This window comes from Cervus elaphus, chromosome 11 (genome assembly GCF_910594005.1).
Source record: "Cervus elaphus chromosome 11, mCerEla1.1, whole genome shotgun sequence".
NCBI classification, from domain to species: Eukaryota; Metazoa; Chordata; class Mammalia; order Artiodactyla; family Cervidae; genus Cervus; species Cervus elaphus.
Window position 1 is genome coordinate 99,048,963 of NC_057825.1, and position 21,267 is coordinate 99,070,229.

At 40.7% G+C, this 21,267-nt stretch overlaps 1 protein-coding gene across 9 annotated transcripts in view; it reads right to left on the reverse strand.

Moving 5' to 3' along the window:
* The window catches only part of VWA3B (von Willebrand factor A domain containing 3B), a 185,823-nt gene that overhangs the window by 82,995 nt on the left and 81,561 nt on the right, over positions 1 to 21,267 (reverse strand). For 8 of the 9 annotated variants that reach the window (XR_006343688.1, XM_043918665.1, XM_043918663.1 and 5 more), the window contains 4 exons: positions 18,726 to 18,824; positions 10,746 to 10,928; positions 5,497 to 5,624; positions 3,356 to 3,489 (listed from right to left, as the gene is read on the reverse strand). Coding sequence is in view for 8 of the 9 variants with exons in the window: in XM_043918665.1 (XP_043774600.1) it covers positions 3,356 to 3,489; positions 5,497 to 5,624; positions 10,746 to 10,928; positions 18,726 to 18,824 (544 nt within the window). In the remaining variant the exon portion in view is untranslated. The remainder of the gene's footprint in view (positions 1 to 3,355; positions 3,490 to 5,496; positions 5,625 to 10,745; positions 10,929 to 18,725; positions 18,825 to 21,267) is intronic. The other variant, XM_043918664.1, reaches the window with a different exon arrangement.

Genomic DNA, 21,267 nt, shown 5'->3' on the forward strand with positions numbered 1-21,267 from the left:
GTCCCAAGACAGAGAGGAAACAGTGGGGCTGAGAATCTATTGGAAGAAGTAATAGACGAAAGCGCCCCCAATTTGGTGAAAGATACAACATACAAATCAAGAAGCTGTGCAACCCCAAACAGAATAAACCCAAGGAAATCCATGCCAAGATGCATTATAGTTAAACATTTGAAAATTAGAGACAAATAAAAAATGTAAAAAGCATGCCAGAGAGAAAGGAACCAATACCTAGCGGGAAGCAGCAGTTTGAACCAGTTTGAGCTAATTTCACATTTTTTTCCCCCCACATTTAAAGTGTACGTGGCCTGAGGAAGAGGCACTATGTTTTCAACTACAGACAGGAAAGAACAATCAGCTGCAAATTCTGGACAAGGCAAAAATGTCCTTCAGGAATGAGGAGAAAGTAAAAACATTCCTAGACAAAGAAGAAAATTATTGTGGCCAGCAGACTTGCCCTTGAAGACTGAACACAGGAAGTTCTTCAAACAGAAAGTAAATGAGAAAAGAAGAAATTTTGGAGAATCACAAAGGAAGAAAGAACAAAAGAGAAAAAAATATGGTAAATACAATAGATTATCTGTTCTTCATGAGATTTATATTTGATCATTTAAATAAAAATTACAGCATCACCTGATACTCAAGCCAATGACATTTAAAACTAGGGATGGCAAAGAAACCTAATTGAAGTAAGATCTCCACACTCACAAAAAAGTGGTAAAATGTTGATACCAGAAGTGTTTTAAGTCACATTTATAGGCTGTTATACTCAGAGAAACCATTACAAAAACCATGCAGAATTACACTTAAAAGCACTGGAAATAAAATACTGAGGCCAAGTGGGAGACGCTCTAAACATATGAGGCTGCTTCAACATTTGAAAGCAATCAATGTAATCCACCATATCAACAGACTAAAGAAAAAAAAATCATATGATACATGATCTCTCATTTGATGGGGCTTCCCTTGTGGCTTAGCTGGTAAGGAATCCTCCTGCAATGTGGGAGAGCCCAGTTCAGTTCCTGGGTTGGGGAGATCCCCTGGAGAAGGGAAAGGCTACCCACTCCAGTCTTCTGGCCTGGAGAATTCCATGGACTCTATAGTCCATGGGGTTGCAAAGAGTTGGACACAACTGAGCGACTTTCACTGTTCTCTGGTGCCTCAATGGTAAAGAACCTGCCTGCCAATGCAGGAGATCCCTGGATGGGGAAGATGCCCTGGAGAAGGAAATAGCAATCCACTCCAGTATTCTTGCCTCAGAAGTCCCATGGACAGAGGAGCCTGGTGGGTCACAGTCCATAGGATCAAAAAGAGTTGGACACAACTTAGCGACTAAGCAACAAAATATTATTTGACATAGATATAGCATTTGACAAAATCCAGTACCAATTCATGATAGAAACTCTCAGAAAACTGGGAATGAGGGGAACTTCCTCAACTTAACAAAGAGTATGTACAAAAAACCTACAGCTAAAGTCATATTTACTGGTGAAAGATTGAATATCTTTCCCCTTTAAGACCAGGATAAAGGCAAGGTGAGCATCACCCTTATTAAACATACTACTGGGAATTCTAGCTTTTGCAACAAGGCAAGAAAAAGAGATAAAGTCAGAAAGATTGGAAAAGAAGATAAAACTGTCCCAATCTGCAGATAACATACTGTATGTATGTGAAAATGGTAAGGAATTCACACATACATCAAAATTTTAAAAAACCCACAAAACCAAAAAAACTCCTAGAACCACTAAGTGAATTCTGTAAGGTTGTCCATTATGGGATCAACACACAAAATGAATCACATATTGATACACTAACAATAAACATATGGCAAGCTATATTAAAAAATCAATGGCATTTGTAATTGTTCCAAATACAGTAAGTCCCCTATATGTGAACAAGCTCTGTTCTGAGAGCCTGGAAGGGGAGCAGCCATTTTGAGACCATGAGAGTGAACTCTCAAAATTCACCAATAAAAAACAAACTATCCTTATAGAATACACGCAAAGCCCATGTGTGCAGACATTTAATTGAAGAGGATATAAGGATTGCAGATGAGCACGTAAAAAGATGTTCCATATTACTAGTCTTAGGGAAATGCAAGTAAAAACCACCATGAGATATTACACGCCTATCAGAACAGTTAAAACATGTGTGTGTGTGTTCAGTCGTGTTTGACTTTTTGCAACCCCATGGACTGTAGCCTGCCAGGCTTCTCTGTCCATGGAATTTTCCATACGAGAACACAGGAGTGGATTGCCATTTCCTCTTCCAGGGGATCTTCCCAACCCAAGGATTGAACCTGCATCTCCTGCATTGGCAGGCAGATTCTTTAGTGACTGAGCCACTAGGGAAGCCCTTCAAAATAAAAAGTATTTATGACAATCTATACCAAGTCCTGGCAAGAATTTAGAGAAACTGAATCACTCATTGATTACTGTGATAATATGAAATGGCACAGCCACTCCAGCAAATAGTCTGGCAGCTTCTTACAAAACTAAACATTCAATACTATATGAATCAGCAATTGCATTCCTGGGCTTTATCTTAAAGAAATGAAAAATTATGTTCACACAAACCAGGTACAAAAATGTTTAGAACTTCTTTATTCATAATAGCCCCAAACTAGAAACAACTCAGATGTCTGTCAACAGATGAATGGTTAAACCAACTCTGGAGCATCCATATCACATGCTACTACACTGTAATGAAGAGGATTTAAGTGTTGATACCTGTAAAAAATTTGGATGAGTCCGGGGGAAAATATGTTGAGTGAAACAAGCCAAAACCTACAGGTTATGTGTTGTATGATTCCATTTACATAACGTTTTTGAAATGACAACATTTTAGAAATGGAGAACTTAGTAGTTCCCACTAGTTGGGAAAGTGTGTTGGAGGGAAATGGGTGTTGTTATAAAACAGCAAGGCCAGGGATCTTTGTGGTGATGGAAATGTTCTGTGTCTTGACTGTAGGGAGGGGGGAATATGAAACCACACGTGATAAAATCAGAGAAGTACACAAACACAAATGAACACATATAAAACTGGAGTAATCTGACTAAGACTGTGGATTGCATCAATGTCAATATCCTGGTTGCAAAACTGAACTTTTTTTTTTCAACATGTGACCATCGTGGGTAGCTGGGTGAAGAGCAGGTATACAGGATCTCTCTGTATGATTTCTCACAACTGCATGGGAATGTACAGTTACTTTAATAATAACTTCAGTTTCACAAACACAAGTTTAGGCTTCTTTTAAAATGTTATAAGGCTTATGTTTATTCCTCCTTTATTCCTGTTAATACCTTCTTGCACTGAAGGAAAACTGGTCACGAGATTCAAACATTTTGTTTACAGATACCTGCATGGAGCACTTTCTTTCCCTGAATCTTTTGACTTGATGGGTCCTCTGGCATTCGTGATGATTTGACATCAGCGTGAGGTTTTGCACATTTTCCTGGGGTTGAAACCATGGAACAAATCTCTTTTTGATGCCTGTTTTAGATTAAAAAGTAGACAAAGATGATGAAAGAAAAAAATTGAGGAACTTCCTGTGTTCTGTCTTTAAGGGTAGGTCTGCTAGCTAAAATTATTTTTTGTCTAGGAATGTTTTTATATTCTCTTTGTTCCTGAAGGGTGTTTATTAAATGCTTAATTTGCTAATAGGAAGACTGAATTTCGATGAAGAAATCCTGGCTAATACATATTTTCAACTTCTTTCCATTTTGCTATCACAAATCTGCCTGCAATGCAGGAGACCTCGGTTCGATCCCTGGGTTGGGAAGATCCCCTGGAGAAGGGAAAGGCTACCCACTCCAGTATTCTGGCCTGGAGAATTCCATGGACTGTATAGTCCATGGGGTCACAAGGAGTTGGACACAACTGAGCAACTTTCACTTTAGGTTAATCATCCAGCCCTTAAAAGAGATTCTATTTTGTGGATATTCATTTAGAAAACTGGAGAAGTAAATGGCAAGCCACTCTAGTATTCTCGTCCATAGAATCCCAAGGAGTTTGGTAGGCTACAGTCCATGGGGTCACAAAGAGTCTGACACGACTGAGTAACTTTCACTTTCACTGTTTCTTTCACTTCTAAGTAAAAAGATATACTCCTGATGGGGCATTTCTTGTTTGTCATTTTTAAATTGAAGTATAGTTAATTTACAGTGTTGTGTTAGTTTCAAGAGCACAAAGTGACTCAGTTTTATATATATATATATATATATATATATATATATACATACACACACACATTTTTATACATATATTACATATATTATGTATATATATGTTATACATACATTATACATATATATACACACACATATATATATAAATTTTTCAGATTCTTTTCCATTATTATAGGCTATTACAAAATATTGAGTGCACTATACAGTAGGTCCTTGTTGTTTACAATAGGGAAGCCCAGAATAAAGTTATCCTGTTTTATATATAATGGTGTATATTTGTTAATTCAAAACTCCTCCCACTGTTAATCCCAAACTCCCCCCATTCCCTACTATCTTCTTTGGTAACCATAAATTTGTTTTCCATTCCTGATAGGGTATTTATATGCTGTGATACATGAATGCTATGATGCCTGAAAATCTGTACAATGTGAAATCATGTAAGATTTGACACACTTACTGAACGATGGGGTGGTTTTGATTTTAGACATATTATTAATAGCATATAGCATGGGGAAAGACCTGAAAAATCATCCATCTCAAATCCTACCCTACCACCACATCATCTTAAAGAGGAAGAAACTGAGACCCACAGCAATCAACAGGTGTGGAGAGAAGTTAGGGATTCACAAAGGCCACACAGAGTCAGGTCCAGACCTTGAGCCTCCTGCTGCTGCCCCCACTAAGATGCTTCAGTCATGTCTGACTCTGTGCGACCCCATAGATGGCAGCCCACCAGGGTCCCCCGTCCCTGGGATTCTCCAGGCAAGAACACTGCAGTGGGTTGCCATTTCCTTCTCCAATGCATGCATGCATGCTAAGTCGTGACCCTGAGTCAAATCTTCACAACGGTGCACTCCTACTCTGCTCTGTCACCTTTGTGGGTTGTGGTGGGGGTGGGGGATGTCCACATTGGGTGCAGATGAGACATCCTTAAGGACCACACAGGATTTGAGAACCTGCATATAAGGATGAGTATGTGAGGCTTCCCTGGCAGTTCAGTGGTTAAGACTCTGCACTTCCACTGGACAGGGTTGATCCCTGGTTGGGGAACTCAGATCCCATATGCAATGCCACTTGGTATGACCAAAACAAAATTAAAATTAAAAAAAGGATGAGTTTGTGGCTTCTGTAAGCCAATCATTAATTTGTTAGATTATGAGTTCCCTTTGCTTAAACAAAAATCCTAACATAATCATACTATGTGATTTTTAAAAGAACTCTCACAAAGCACTGTAGAAAGAAGTGGTAAAGAGATCAGCAGAGCACCCAAGAGGACCTCTGTGATGGGAAGTGGACGCTTTGCCATGCTCACTTGTCTCCATCCTTTTCTGCATTGTACCACCAGTCCATGACCAATGACTCTGAGTAAAGGTCTTGCACCTTCTCTAGGTCATTGCGTCCTTGCTCCATTTCCTTAATTAAAAGAGTCAGATCTTCATCCTGCAAAAAATAAGTAAACACGTTGAAAGATTATATGAAAGTTCAGATTCCAAACATTTCTAACAAAAAACCAACTGTATCAGTAAAAGAAGAATCTAAAGAACTTCATGTAGTTCTTATTTCTTTTTTAGACAGCCTAATTGAGGTGTGGCAGAAAATGAAGAAGAACTAAAGAGCCTTTTGATGTGAGTGAAACAGAAGAGTGAAAAAGCTGGCTTAAAACTCAACATTCAAAAAACTAACAACATGGCATCCGCTGCCATCATTCATGGCAAACAGAAGAGGAAAAAAGTGAAAGCAGAGACAGATTTTCTTTTCTTGGGTTCCAAAATCACTGTGGACAGTGACTACAGTCATAACATTAAAAGACACTTGCTCCTTGGAAGGAAAGCTATGACCAACGTGGACAGTGTTTTAAAAAGCAGAGATATCACTTTGCTGACAAAAGTCCGTATAGTCAAAGCTATGGTTTTTTCAGTAGTCATGTACAGATAGCTGAAGAATTGATGCTTTTGAACTGTAGTACTGGAGAAGACTCTTAGAGTCCCTTGGACTATGAGGAGATCAAACCAGTCAATCTTAAAGGAAATCAACCCTGAATATTCATTGGAAGGGCTGATTGCTGAAGCTGAAGCTCCAATACTTTAGCCACCTGATGAGAAGAACTGACTTTTTGGAAAAGACCCTGATACTGGGAAAGACTGAAGGCAAGAGGAGAAGGGGGCAACAGAGGGTGAGATGGTTGGATGGTATCACTGACTCAGTGGACATGAGTTTAAACAAACTCCAGGAGGTAGTAAAGGATAGGGAAGCCTGGTGTGCTTCAGTCCATGGGGTTGCATGACTTCGCAACTGAACAACAAACTGAATGTATGTAAAGTGTACCATTTGAATAGTTTTGACATTCACACTTGTGAAATCACCTCTGCAGTCAAGATAATAATTATATTCATTACCTTCTATAAAGTTTGTTTGTATCCCACTGTAGATCTGCCATCCCTCTTAGCCCCTCTTCAAAAAACAAGCAACTATTCATCTACTTTCTGTCACTATCAGTTTCAATTTTCTGGAATTTTACTTGTCTGTTTATTTTTTTCAGCAGGTCTATATGTATTTTCAGCAAAATACCCATAAAGTTTACTATTTTAACCATTTTTAAAGTGTGTTCACCTCAGTAGCATTAAGTACATTTACGATATTGTGCAACCATCACTATTATCTAGTTCAAGAACTTTTTTAATTACCCAAATGGAAACCCTTACTTCTTTTAGATTAATTTTTATTACAGTATAGTTGCTTTATGGAATTGTATTTAAATGGAATCATACATTATATCATCTTTTAGTGTCTAGTTTACTTTACTTTCATAATTACTTTGAGATTCACCCATGATATAGCATGAATCAACAGTACATTCATTTTTATGGCTGAGTAGTATTCAAAATCACTGCAGATGGTGATTGCAGCCATGAAATTAAAAGACGCTTACTCCTTGGAAGGAAAGTTATGACCAACCTAGACAGCATATTAAAAAGCAGAGACATTACTTTGTCAACAAAGGTCCGTCTAGTCAAGGCTATGGTTTTTCCAGTGGTCATGTATGGATGTGAGAGTTGGACTGTGAAGAAAGCTGAGCACCAAAAAATTGATGCTTTTGAACTGTGGTGTTGGAGAAGACTCTTGAGAATCCCTTGGACTGCAAGGAGATCCAACCAGTCTATCCTAAAGGAGATCAGTCCTGGGTGTTCATTGGAAGGACTGATGCTGAAGCTGAAACTCTAATTCTTTGGCCACCTCATGCGAAGAGTTGACTCACTGGAAAAGACCCTGATGCTGGGAGGGATTGGGGGCAGGAGGAGAAGGGGATGACAGAGGATGAGATGGCTGGATGGCATCACTGACTCAATGGACATGGGTTTGAGTAAACTCCGGGAGTTGGTGATGGACAAGGAGGCCTGGCATGCTGTGATTCATGGGGTCGCAAAGAGTCGGACATGACTGAGTGACTGAACTGAACTGAACCGAGTATTCAATTATATAACAAATCCAAAATTTAGTCACCTGTAGATGGACATCTGAGTTTCCAGGTCTGAGCTATGATAAATACTAAAGCTATGAGCATTTGTGCACAAATCTTCATATGAATATCTGCTTTCATTTCTCTTGGGTCAGTGAACAAGAGTGGAATGGCTAGATCATATGGGTGGTGATGCTGAACTTTTCAAGAAATGACCAAACTGTTTTCCAAAATGATTGCACTAGTTTACATTCCCATTAGTAATATATGAGAGTTCTAGTTCCTCCATATCCTTGTAAAAACTTGATAAGGTCAGTTGTCTTAATTTTAGCCATTTTAATAGCGTATAGTGGTATTTCATTATGGTTAATTTGTGTTTCCCTAATGATTAATGATATTAAGCATTCTTTCATGATCTTGTCTGAAATGCATGTATCTTCTTTGGTAGAGTGTCTGTCCAAATCTTTTGCCCATTTTTTGTTTCCTTGAGTTTTGAGAAATCTTAATATATTCTGGATACAAGAGAATGAATACAATTTGAAACATTTTCTCCAAGTCTACAACTTATCTTTTAGTTATCTTAGCATTGTTTTTTAAAGAGAAACTTAAAATTTTGATTAAATCAAATTTATTGAGTTGCTTTATATGGACTATGTTTTTGATATCCTAATAAAATTTTTTTTGGTATAACACAAGGTCTCAAAGGGCTTTTCATATGTTCTCTTCTAGGAGGGGAAAAAACCTAGGTTTTACATTTAGGTCCATGTATCATTTTGAGTTAATTTTTGATTACAGTGTGATATATGGAGCAAGTTGTGTTTATTTTATCCAATTGTTCCAACATTTGTTGGAGAAAAAAAGACATATACTTTCTCCACTGAATTGCCTTTGCATCTCTGTTGAAAATCAGTTGTCCACATATGTGTTAGTCTATTTCTGATTTTGCTATTCTGTTCTGTTGATCTATAAATCTGACTTTACACTAATACCACCCTGTCTTGATGACTATAGCTTTATCATCCTGAGATCAAGTAATATTAGTCTTTCAACTTTGATTTTCTTTTTCAAAGCTATTTTGGCTATTTGAAATCTTCTGAATTTCCATGGAATTAGTTTGTCAATTTTCACTAAAAAGCCTGCTGAAATTTTGATTAGGAATGTGATAAGTCTATTTTTTTCTCTTTTAGTATTCTTTTTATTTTCATATAAATTAATGTCCTAGAAAAATTAAAATGAAAACACTAAATATAGTACTGCACATAGCAGCCTCTGTTAAATGTCCTATCATAGCACTAAAGAAGGTCGTATACACACGGAATGCACATGGAGGGACTGGAGGAGACAGGAAGATGGCAGAACAGCAACTTGAGAAGCACTACTCTGTCTGTGCACGTCAACTACAGATTGAAAGGCAAAGGAACGACTTTACACAAATACAAACATAGATACAATTCAGGTTTTCTTTTTGAGAATGCACATTCTAACACTGTGATGTCTTCTAACCCATAAACAACATACAACCCTCAATGTTTTATAGTTTTCAGTGACAGGCCTTTTACATACTTTGACAAATTTGTCACTACATGTTTCATATTCTTGATGAGATTGTAAGTGATAATTTTTATTTCAATGTTTATTGTTCTTTGCTAATATGACAACATTTTTGTATGTTATATGTTGACCTTGTAGGATACTACAATCTAGCTAACTTCAATTATTAGTTCCAGTAGCATTTTTGTATACTTCATTGGATGTTGAATGAAAATACAGTTCAATTTTATTCTATTTCAGAAGGCTTTTCTGTATATATACCATGTAATATATATACCTAAGTATTTCATTTTGGAGGAAATACTAAATTTCAATATTTGATTTTGAATTCTGTATGTTTATTTTTACTTTATCAAAATGTGATTGAATTTTATGTGCTGATCTTATAACCAGTGAACTTGCTGAACTCGGTTAATAGTTCTTGGAGTTTTCTGGCAGCTCCCTTGGAGTTTTATTTGTTATGTGCAAATAGGGACAGGTCTATTTCTTCCTTTCTAATCTGTATGCCTTTTATTTCTTTTCTTGCCTTGTTGTCTTGGTAGAGCTTCCAGTAGTATGTTGAATGTGAGTGGGGAGAGTGGATGCAGCTAAATTCCCTGGAGATGGATTGGCCTGTTCACGTTTTGCATTTAAGATTTTCTAGACAGAAGTAGAGCAGCATTTGGCTGCTCCCACTATTGAGGCAAGACCTTCCTTTAAACTTTACTCAATACCCATTGGATTATGAGGTTTTCTAGTCTAGCTGATGGGAGTGGGCATTGCCCTCTGATGAGCTCAGAGAACTGGTTCGTCCGATCTTTTGAATGAGTCATTTCCAGACTCTGGTATTAATAGTTTCTCACATGTAAGCATTGATCAGTGTTCTGGCTTGTCCTGGATTTAAAGTCTCTCCTTAGAACAGACAATATGAAACACGTTCTCTAGAGAGACACACTTGAAATGCACAGCTTCAGGCCAAAATTGGAGGATTGGGGCATAGAATTTTATCTACTTTCTTGTATTAGCGCATTAGAATGAATTGTTTCATCAGATGGTCACATGGTTATACAGCCTAATGAGTCAGAAGACAGCTACCTAGCAAGTGAATTTTTTTGAAACTTTCCCACAAATATGTGCAAACAGGCAGTGGTTAACAACCCTTATGTATGGACCTCCAGGGTGTTTGTTCCTAAAGCTTGGCAAAATGTTGATAATTGTTAAATTTGACTGATAGGTACATGGTCTATATACTCTTCTGCTTTTGCATTTGTTTGCAACATTCCATAATAAAAAGCTTAGAAGAAAAATTAGATCTATTAGGATTCCTGGGCCTCTGTGCCTGGAGCTTGATTTAGTATAGCTTGGCAGTGGGACTCGGGAATCTGAATTTTCACAGGTGCCCTAGCTCAGGTGGTCCTTAGGCCACCACAGTTTGCAGGACACTAGCTGTTAGGTGATTTATTTTCTCAACTTAGTTGTCCTTATGGTTGCTGTTTTCCCCATCATTGTCCACAGACCTCCAACCATTAGCGCTCAAGTAAGTGAACACTCTGCTCGGCTCATGAAGCTCTTACCTGAACAGCCTCTGGAGTACAGGGATCCTTGCAGCCAAAATTATAAGAATGAAACTCTCCTCCAGTCAAAGAAGCAAGGTCTTTCAAAAATCCATTTGCAATCTCATCATTGTAACAAAAGGAGATGGTGTAAATAGGAATTTTCTGAAAAACTTTGACCTGGTCCATAACCATTTCAGGTGACTGAAATGATACATTTTGAGGGAAAAGAGGGGAGATAGAGAGGAAGAGACCAAAAAAAAAACATATGTGAAAGTCCCTAGTATTTGTTCTAGATAGTGAAATTCTCAATTAGTAATGCCTTATATAGTGGAGAGAGACTTCTTGGGAAGGTGTCAATCCAATTCGGCTGACAAAGCAAACTGCCAGGTGGTGAGAGTGACTCAACGCATGCCCTCTGGGCTCACAGTTGCTGTGGGAAAAGTCTGGGAGAAAGATTTGACTAATCCAATTACTCAATTTTAGTGCACCTAAGCCTAGAATCCATTCTTTTAAAGGGTTGGACCTGGTGGCTCAGATGGTAAACAATCTGCCTGCAATGTGGGAGACCCAGATTCGATCCCTGGGTTGGGAAGATACCCTGGAGAAGACAAAGGCTACCCACTCCAGTATCCTTGTGGGGAGAATTCCATGGACAGAGGAGCCTGGCAGGCTACAGTCCATGGGGCTGTAAAGAGTTGGACATGACTAAGCAAATTACACATATATACACATAATTTTGAGCAGGGCTTTTCAGATGGTGTTAGTGGTAAAGAACTTGCTTGCCAATGCAGGAGACATAAGAAACTCAAGTTCAATCCCTGGGTCAGGAAGATCCCCTGAAGGAGGTCATGGCAACCCACTCACTCCAGTATTCTTGCCTGGAGAATCCCATGGACAGAGGAGCCTGGCAGGCTACAGTTCACGGGGTCATAAAGAGTCGGACACGACTGAAGTGACTTAGCATGCATGCATGCACATACTGCTGGACACTTAAAGTACTGAGTCATGGGTGAGACATCCTGGATACTGGGATTCTACAGAATGAGGCCACAGGATCTTGAGGTGGCTTCCAAAGCTTCTACTCCTAAAAAGCAATGTCCAGCTTTGGATATCTCAGAGTGAAAAAAGTGGTATCTCAGAGTGAAAAAAGAGACATTTATTTAGGGTCCTTTCATGTTCTGAGCACTCTGTTGGGGACATAATACTCCAGTTAACCCTCCTGTGACAGAGTTTTGGAAAGATTACTAGTTGCCCACCTCTCCTTTTTACTGTCAGAGACCTGGTTTTCTTTTCAAGGCAACAACAGACTCAGTTAAAAACAAACATACAAACAAAACAAAACACACACAAAAACTCATCTTCTGACACTTTTTTTTTTTTTGCAGCCAGGAGTGACCACATGACCCACGTCTGTCCATTGAAGTTTCAAGGGAAAGTTTTTTTTTGCCAATAAAAAGATAAAGACTTAACAAAAAAAGCTAATGTCCTTCCCTTTTCCACCCCTGCCTCCTGGAAAATGGACACTTTACTTAGGCATGAAGCAGCTGTCTTGTAACCATAAGGGTGGATGTCAAACACAAAGATCAGGTGAACTATGAAGATTAAAAGAAGCCTGTTTTCTTGGAGAGATCCTTGAGTAGCTGTATAACTTAGACTACCTACCACCAGGCTTCTTCTTCATAGGAATATAAATCTCTCCATTTCAGTTATCATTTGTCTGCTCTCCTGCTTTTTTCTCCCAGTAATATGAAATCCTAATCAGCACAGTAGGTATGGATTCCACTTAAAGATGGAGAAATTGAGGCTCAGAAGGACTAAGCTTCCTAGGGTCATCAATCTCTTAAGTGGTAAGACTAGATTCAAAGACAGATTTTAGTACTAGAAGCAATGCCAGATTATTTGTTTTCCCCTGCTTGCAATAAAGACTGTCCCTTGGCAAGGATCTACTCTCTGTAAACATTACCAGACACACAGGGAAGGTGAACTGATGATCTGCCCTGCTGCCTCTCCACCAGCACCACCACACCCAGCTCAGTGCCCTCAGAAGCTGCCTCTGGTTGTCTTGCCCTCATTGCTTCTGTATTTCTCGGTCCCTCTTTGATTGATTCAACTTGCTGGCTCTTTTAGCCAGTTCCCACTCTCCACACCCAATTCCTATTCTTTGACTATTAACCCTTCCAAAATGCTTCCTATGAACCCCGGGGAGGTGGGGTGATGAGGGAGGAGGCCTCTGGACTCACCACCTGCTGGCCTTGAGCAGCTCACACACTGCTCAGGGAGGTCTCATTCCAGCCACTACATACACATGACTTCGGTCTCTGTATTTGGTTCCAGTTTTGAGCCTGCCCTTGCCCATAAGCCCGACTGAGTGCCTAACACACACACTGCCCATAAGCCCACCCCACTTCTCCTCCTCTCTTCTCTCCTCTCCTCTCTGCCCATCAGCTGGTTCCAAACCAAACAGCAACCTAACCTAGCTGAGGGCTGACCCCATCTGTCTTGCCAACTTCAAGGACAGAGCAAATCTCTCTCTGCTGCCTGCCTCTCCTTCAACCTAGCTTCCATTGTGAGCACTTACCATGGACCAGGCACTAAGAGCTCTGCTGCGCTCTCCCTGCATCCCCTCTACAGTCCACCAAGGAAGGTACGATCATTATTCTCATTTCTTACCAAGACTCCTCACCACTGGCCCTTATCCTTATATACCAGACTGGAGATATCAGACCTAAATTCTGTTAATTTGATGTGATAGGTTTTAGCTAGAAATTGCTCCTATATTGGGGCTTCCAAGGCAGCTCAATGCTAAAGAATCTGCCTGCCAAGCAGGAGATGAGGGTTCAATCCCTGGGTGAGGAAGATGCCCTGGGAAAGGAAACAACCCACTGCAGTATTCTTGCTTAGAGAATCCCATGGACAGAGTCTGGTAGTCTGTAGTTTATAGGGTTGCAAAAGAGTTGGACATGACTTAGCAACTAAACAACAACAATATATTGACTTCCAGCTGAGATATTTGGGGAGGGACATTAATGTTGATTTAGTGCTGACATTGTGGGTAGCATTTTCATTTTCATACGTTACCTGACATACAAATTTATTTCCTCACTGTCTACATGCTAAGTCACTTCAGTCATGTCTGACTCTGTGACCCCATGAACTGTAGCCCGCCAGGCTCCTCTGTGTTATGCCCTCCTCCAGGGGATCTTCCCAACTCAGGGACTGAGTCTGCACCTCTTATGTCTCCTGCAGTGGCAGGTGGGTTCTTTACCACTAGTGCTACCTGGGAAGCCTGAAAAGTTTCGTGTTGCTCACTATCTCCCCATAAAACAGAAGCTTTGCTGAAGGCAGTCGCCTGGTCTGTCTTGCTCTCCACCGTATACTAGATTGATAACAGTACCTGGCTCATAAAAAGTGTTCAGGAAATATCCATGGAATGCATTCACAAGAACATCATAGCAACCCTGTAAGGAGGGAGCATTAGCTCCAAGTCATGGATGAGGAAACTCACTCTGGGGACATTTGCCCAAGGTCATTCAGATGGGCAGTGCAGGTGATGAGCTCTAACCGGGTCTCTGGTTTTAAAGCTATTTATTTATTTCCATCAGTCCTGACAGCCCAAGAGACCACAAGCATGAGAAAGTCCGCTACATGTATTGTTGTGAGCCCCCAACCCACACGCAGTCCCAGGTAATGTTTGCTAAACTGGCACGAGGTTCCAGAGCCCAGTGAGGTGGTACAGAGCTGGGCAGAGGGCGGGGCTGCATCTTAACTGCAGAAGGAGCTCGATCTCTGCCAGGGAAGAAAGCATTCCTGTCCTCCTGCCCCCCACCCACAGCCCCCAGAGATTCTCCTCTGCTGGTGGGTGTCCTCACAGCTTTGACAAGAAGACTCAGTAGTTGAAGAAAACCTTCTCTCCCTGCACCCTGACTCACCCTGCTAAGTGGAGCTACTGCAGAAGCTCAGATGGAAGGGCTTTGAATGTGGAGGTCGCTCCCTGCGTAATGCCCATATGACTCCTTAGTCAATTCCCTTCAGAGGCCCTGTTGGTCCCTAAGATGAGACCCCTAACCTGAGACACTCGCCCTGGTGCCTTGTCCCTGAATCTAAACAGGTGTGTGGCTAGATGTCCCTTTCACCACAAAGGTCAACTTGGGGTGACAAGAAAGGCAGGAATGGTTCTCTCATGGTCTGAAGGAGGTTTGTTTGTACAGGGGGAGTCCCCTGTGCCTTCCCCTGCCCCTACCTCTCATATACCCTGTGTGGGTCCTTATTATACATCTGTTTTTGTTTAAAATGATGCACTTAACTTCCTCGTGTCCATTTTCTCAATTTTTGCGAGAGTGAGGCCCTAACTTCAAAGAAATCCCCAAACAATCACAGCCAAATGTGCTGGGCTTCTCTAGCAGAGGCCCCACAGTGTCCACTCACCCCTATAGATACTCAGCAAAGGACACCTAGTGGTCCCAGGTTAATGAAAACTAGTATTACTAGAACCCTTTGAACTTGATTAAAGACTTGGCTTCCATATAATTCTGTCCTGGACATTTAATAAACAAGCAGTACGGTGATGTCCATGGAACTGAATCCTGAATAGCATCTCTGTGTGTTCTTCCAAGTAGAAAATTCTGCTGAGTACTGGGAATAATAACATTGATCTTACCTATTTAGGTCCTACACAGTCAGTGAAAATTAAAAAACAAATGGAGATTGAGTACTACATTTTAATGTCCTCTACATAGAACATGAATATCAAATATCCATTTACTTTTTTGAGAGAATCTGAGGGGCAATACAAACTAAATAGACTGCATGTGGGGAAAGGGCAGAGACGAATATGAAATGCCTGAATGACAGTTTATAGATCACTATTTTAATAATTTATATATTCCTAATTCCAGCTCATCCACACCCCTAGTTTCTCATCATTAACTGGACCACAGACCCTCTGAGAATCCAGGGAAAGCTACTTACCTTCTCTCCAGAGAAATGTATTTAAATATAATTTAAATATATTTTTTGGAGATTTCAATTTAAATATAGTTTTGGGAGATCCCAGATCCTCATAAGTCTGTGATGAACTCCAGTCTAAGCATCCTTCTTAACACATTGTTGGTATAGTGTTACTTGGCAAATCCTCTTCAAGGGCTATATGGCGGGATCTATCAAAATATATATCTTTTTACTGAGAACACTTCTCAGAATTTATGCTACAGATACACTCATACAGGTGCAAAATGATATATGTGCACAGTTACTTTTGCAACCTTGAATAGAAAGATTGACATAACCTAAATGTTCATCTCCAGGGGACATGACTAAGTAGCTGTGTGATGGAATAGTAAGCAGCTATTAAAAAATGAGGAAGCTCTTTATGAGATGATATTAAGTGATCTCTGAGGTATATTGTTTTATTTATTTATTTACAAAAAAAATTTTGGCCAAACCGTAAGGCATGTGGTATCTTAGTTCCCCAACCAGGGATCAAACTCAGTCTCCCTGCATTGGAAGGCAAAGTCTTAACTACTGGACTTCCAGGGAAGTCCTTTGTTTTATTAATAAAGGTTCAGAATTGTGTGTGTAATATGCTGCGTGCATGTGTGCTAACTCATTTCAGTTGTTTCCAACTCTTTGCAACCCTATGGACTGTAGCTCACCAGCCTCCTCTGTCCATGGGATTCTCCAGGCAAGAATACTGGAGTGGGTTACCATGCTCTCCTCCAGGGATCTTCCTGACCCAGGGATCAAACCTGTGTCTCTGGCACCTGCTGCATTGGCAGGCAGGTTTTTTACCACTAACTCCACCTGGGAAGCCCATGTAATATGTTACCGTCTATATATTTTAAAAAGGAAATATATATAAACATTTATCTGTTTGCATAACAAACTATCTCTCAAAGAAAATAAAGAAACTAGTAATCTACATTGCCTCTTAGGTGATGAACAGGAGGTGGGAGGGAGAATTTTCTCTACATATCCTTTTATACCTTTGTAATATGTACCATGTTAATGTACTACTATGCAAATATTAAATCAGAAGGTAGTTTTATTAAATCTATATAACTTAATATGATGCAGTCATTGAGAATGATGTTTCAGAAGAATATCTCATGACTTGGAAAACTGGCACATATTAGATGAGAAAGGGCAGAAAATTGAATTATGAACTACTTATACTTACCTCTTATTCTTATGATTATATGCCTACCTATATTTTCTAAATTGCAATAAAATCAGTTAGCATTTATTAAAAAGAAAAAGACTCCTTGTCCAGATGACTTGCAAGTCAGAATCTCCAACCTACACCTTCTCCAAACGCCAGTCCCATACTTATACGGGTTTGGACAGCCATGAAATCCAGGTGGCTCAAGCTCAGCTTCCTCCACTGGCAACCCCTAAGTCTTCATCTTCTTTAGATGTCAGTCAGTTAATAACAATTACTAGACAAATGAAATCAGTCATCTTGACCCCTTGCTCTCTTGGTCCTCTCCCAGCCCCTCACCTCCTACTCACAAACTGGCCACCAAGTCCTTTGATGCTACTCCTATGATCTCATCTCTGACGGGTTTCTCCTTCCAAATTTCTGCTTCTCCTCCCTGAGGTGGGACCTCACCAGCTCTCATCAAGATCTAGTCTTTCCATGGCTGTACTGAGGCATATTTATAACATATAGGTGATGGGATTTTCTGCTCCCCTGAGAGTACCCAGTGAGGTAAAGACCACCCTTTCCATGTGACACTCAAGGACCTTCACAGTCTCTCCCAACTTAACCTCAGAGACTCAGTCCTGACACTCTTCTATCACTGCTGTTGCTCTCGGGTTGTCACCCTGAGCAGCCCACACACTTTTACACCTCTGTTCCTTCTGCCCAGGATACCAGCAATCTCCTCTGTTTAAAAAAACTCCGTATCTTCCTTTCAGACACAGCTAAAGCATGCCCTTCTCAGTGGCTGCTTGCCTGGTCTTCTTTCCATCTTGTATAGCAGAATTCATCACTGTACTCCCATTCGATCCGTAGCCTAGGCAACCCCACTCCCTGTATAGTATCGGAATTCACTGTACATGCTAGTACACCCGCCAACATGTAAGCTCCCCTAGAGCAGGACATTATTCATCTTTGTAGCCTCACACCTTGGCACCAGACAAGGAGCATAAACAAAGCACAGTAAACTGCCTTTGAGTAGAAAATACAGTGAAATTGATAGGAAAATCACCCCAAATAAAAGTTCACTTTATATACAATTTCTTGGCCACAAATCTAATGCTGCAGTAAAATCTGGTTGCTTTAGTATTTAAGCCCTGGACTGTTTGACACAGGATATTTTACAATATTTGCCTAGCAGTCTTCACATGCAGATACTTCACAATGAAGGAAACAAGTTGATACTAATTCACTTCAGCGGTTAATTTACATTGTACTGGCCTGCACATCCGTATATTTATTTAATGCCCAGAGCATTAGTCTTTCATTCACAAAGCTCAAAAGAAGATGAACAGACTCCACTAAAACTTTTCAAATATTTTCCAGTCAGGCTAAACAAAACAAAGAACATTTCACCAGAAAGGCATGCTTTTGTTTAAATGATTACTAAGTTAAAATTAGGGGTAAAACCAAGGACATTGTGCAGTGACATGTTTAGATTCAGTGTCCCCAAAGGAAAAAAATCAAAAAGATTTCCTTGCTCTTAGTTTATAATAAAATATAAACCAGTCTTCCATGGAAGGCAGACATTTCCTTTCATGGGGCTGGTCTCCAGGCCTATGGAAGTGTATCAAATTAACCAGACAACACTCAGTGTCACATAAATTTTCCTCAGCGTTGTAGTAGACAAAGGGATTTCTCAATGTGGATGTGTGTTTTACCTCACTTCTGGGTCCCTAAGTTAAGCAAGCATCTGTCAACAGCTTTTTGGTGGCAGTGAAAAAGGTCTCCCAATTCTCACTCTCAGCTTTCACTTTCAGGGGATTAGTGAGTCTGTCTTTGTTCCCAACTTTGATAAGTACCTGATCAGGTCTCCCATCTGTCAAAAGGTAGATTACTTGTGTTTCCTCATCAGCAAAAGCAATTTGCAGGGCACTCAGGGTGTTTGTGGAACTTCCAATCTACAGAAAAGAGAGAGACACATACCAAGTGTATACTTCAATCTCAAAAAAAGATCTCACAAACAAGTGTTATTTATTCTCTGCCTCCAAAAAGAAAAGAAGGTATTTGTGAAATAAAAGATAAATTTAAATTATACTGAGATAATAATTTCAGCCCAGGAATTCCAAGAAGTCGAATCCTTGGACGTATCATAAAAGCATCTATGCAGATAGTCCCAGGAGAGCTAGAAGCTGGGACAATGGATTTCCTGTCCTGATGACAGAGCTCTTAATTCAATTTTATCTTTGTGTGTTTCTGTGGGAGGCACTAACTCAGTTACTGTTCATTCAGCTGTCAGCACGGCTTAAACACGCAGCCTGAATACACCCGGGTGGGGACCATGTTTGTTTTCAACCAGGATTGATTCATGACACCCAATATTCAGCAAACACAAGTGTGGTGTCATGAGCAATCGGGAGGTACAGGAAGCTGTAAAACTGTAAAATTCCTGCAGCTCTGTCCAGGGATGGAGAGAACTGTCACTCCATAATAAAAAAGAGCCAGACAAACAGCAAGCGTGTGACTTTTGTTACATTCATGAGAGGGCTCAGATCACAGGGCAACCAACTGGCCCCAAATCTGGGGAGAGGTGGGCATCTGGAGAGTCAGGGGAGATGCAAGCCCTGGCTCCTGGGACGGGATGCAGCCAGACACTGAAGGAGAGCTGGGTTGGGGTGGCTGGTGAACTGGCAGAAGCTGCGGGTATATATTGGCAAGAGACCACAATATGGGGGCACCAGTGCTCTTTTGTTTCTTTTTAAAATTGTATTTATTCAATATTTAACCAATGTTGTTTGTTTACCCCCACCCAGCTGTGTGGGGTCTTTGCTGCTGCACGCCGGGTTTCTCTAGCTGCAGTGAGTTCTCATTGTGGTAGCTCCTCCTGGGTGCACAGGCTCTGGGGTGAATGGGCTTCGGGAGTCATCGGGCATGGGCTTAGCTGCCCTGTGGCATGTGGGATCTTCCTGGACCAGGCGTCAAACTGGTATCTCCTGCATTGCAAAGCAGATTCTTAACCAGGGGAATGCCAGGGAAGCCTGGCATCAGTGCTCTCTTGAAGACTGTTTCACCGCAAACCCCACAGGGTAGTCACAGGATAGGCTGAGAGAGCCTAGAGAAAATCTCCTTCACGGGCAGAACTGTGGGAGAGATTCAGTGACACAGAACATCCACAGAGACCCTGTTCTCTCTCTCCCCGCAACACAGAAGCTTTTGTGTTTGTGTTTGAGGAAAAGGGCAGTAACGAACATACTCACCCTCAGGGTGCTGGTCAAAACCCAAGAAGGCTGGGGAGTGGAAGAGGAAACAACGCAGTCCCTACGGACCTGCGGAAGGAGCAGGGCGATGTTCTGGGCTCAGAGATACTGACAAAGCCACACCGTTGGGACTCCTGGACACCAGGCCTGACTAACACTTAGGCTCATTCAGAAAACACCCATCCCTGTTTCTCCCCTGGAAACATTAACTAACAAGCAACCTGCAAGAGAAAAGTTCTCTCTGAAGCCCAGTGTGAAGGGAAAAATCAAAAGCTGAGGGTGGAGCAGACAACCTTCTGGTACATCATCTCTCACCCTAACACAAAGCATCACTACAATAATGTGAGGGGTATGGTGCAAACAGACCAACCTCAAACCCAGTCCAACTCTTAGTTAGATTAATTTAATCCACCCCACAAAAGAAAGGCACGCTCTTTTCCAGGCATAAAAAATATTTATCTCAGTCTCTATATACTGCATATGATGTCCAGCTCTTAACAAAAAATTTGTTGTTCATTGTTCAGTTGCTAAGTCATGTCTGATCCTGCAATCCCATGTACTGAAGCACTCTAGGCTTCCCTGTCCTTTACTATCTCCTGGTGTTTCCTCAAACGCTGTCCATTGAGTCAAGGATGCCATCCAACCATCTCTGTCACCCACTTCTCCTGCCTTCAATCTTTCCCAGTATCAGGGTCTTTTCCAATGAGTTGGCTCTTCATATCACCTGGCCAATGTATTCAGCTTCAGCAAAAAATAAGCATATCAAATAGAACATACAACATACTATCAAGAGACAAAAGTACTCATCAGAAACAAACTCAGATGTGACACAGATGCTGAAACCATCTGACAGAAAATTTAAAATAACTGTGATTCAAACATTAAAACTTCTAATGGCAAAGGTGAACAACATTCAAGGCCAGATGGGTAATTTCAGCAGAGATGGAAACCTTAAGAAATAGCAGAATGGAAATGCTAGTAATAAAAAACAGTGCCGAAAAATTGATGCTTTTGAACTGTGGTGTTGGAGAAGACTCTTGAGAGTTCCTTGGACTGCAAGGAGATCCAACCAGTCTATCCTAAAGGAGATCAGTCCTGGGTGTTCACTGGAAGGACTGATGCTGAAGCTGAAACTCCAGTACTTCGG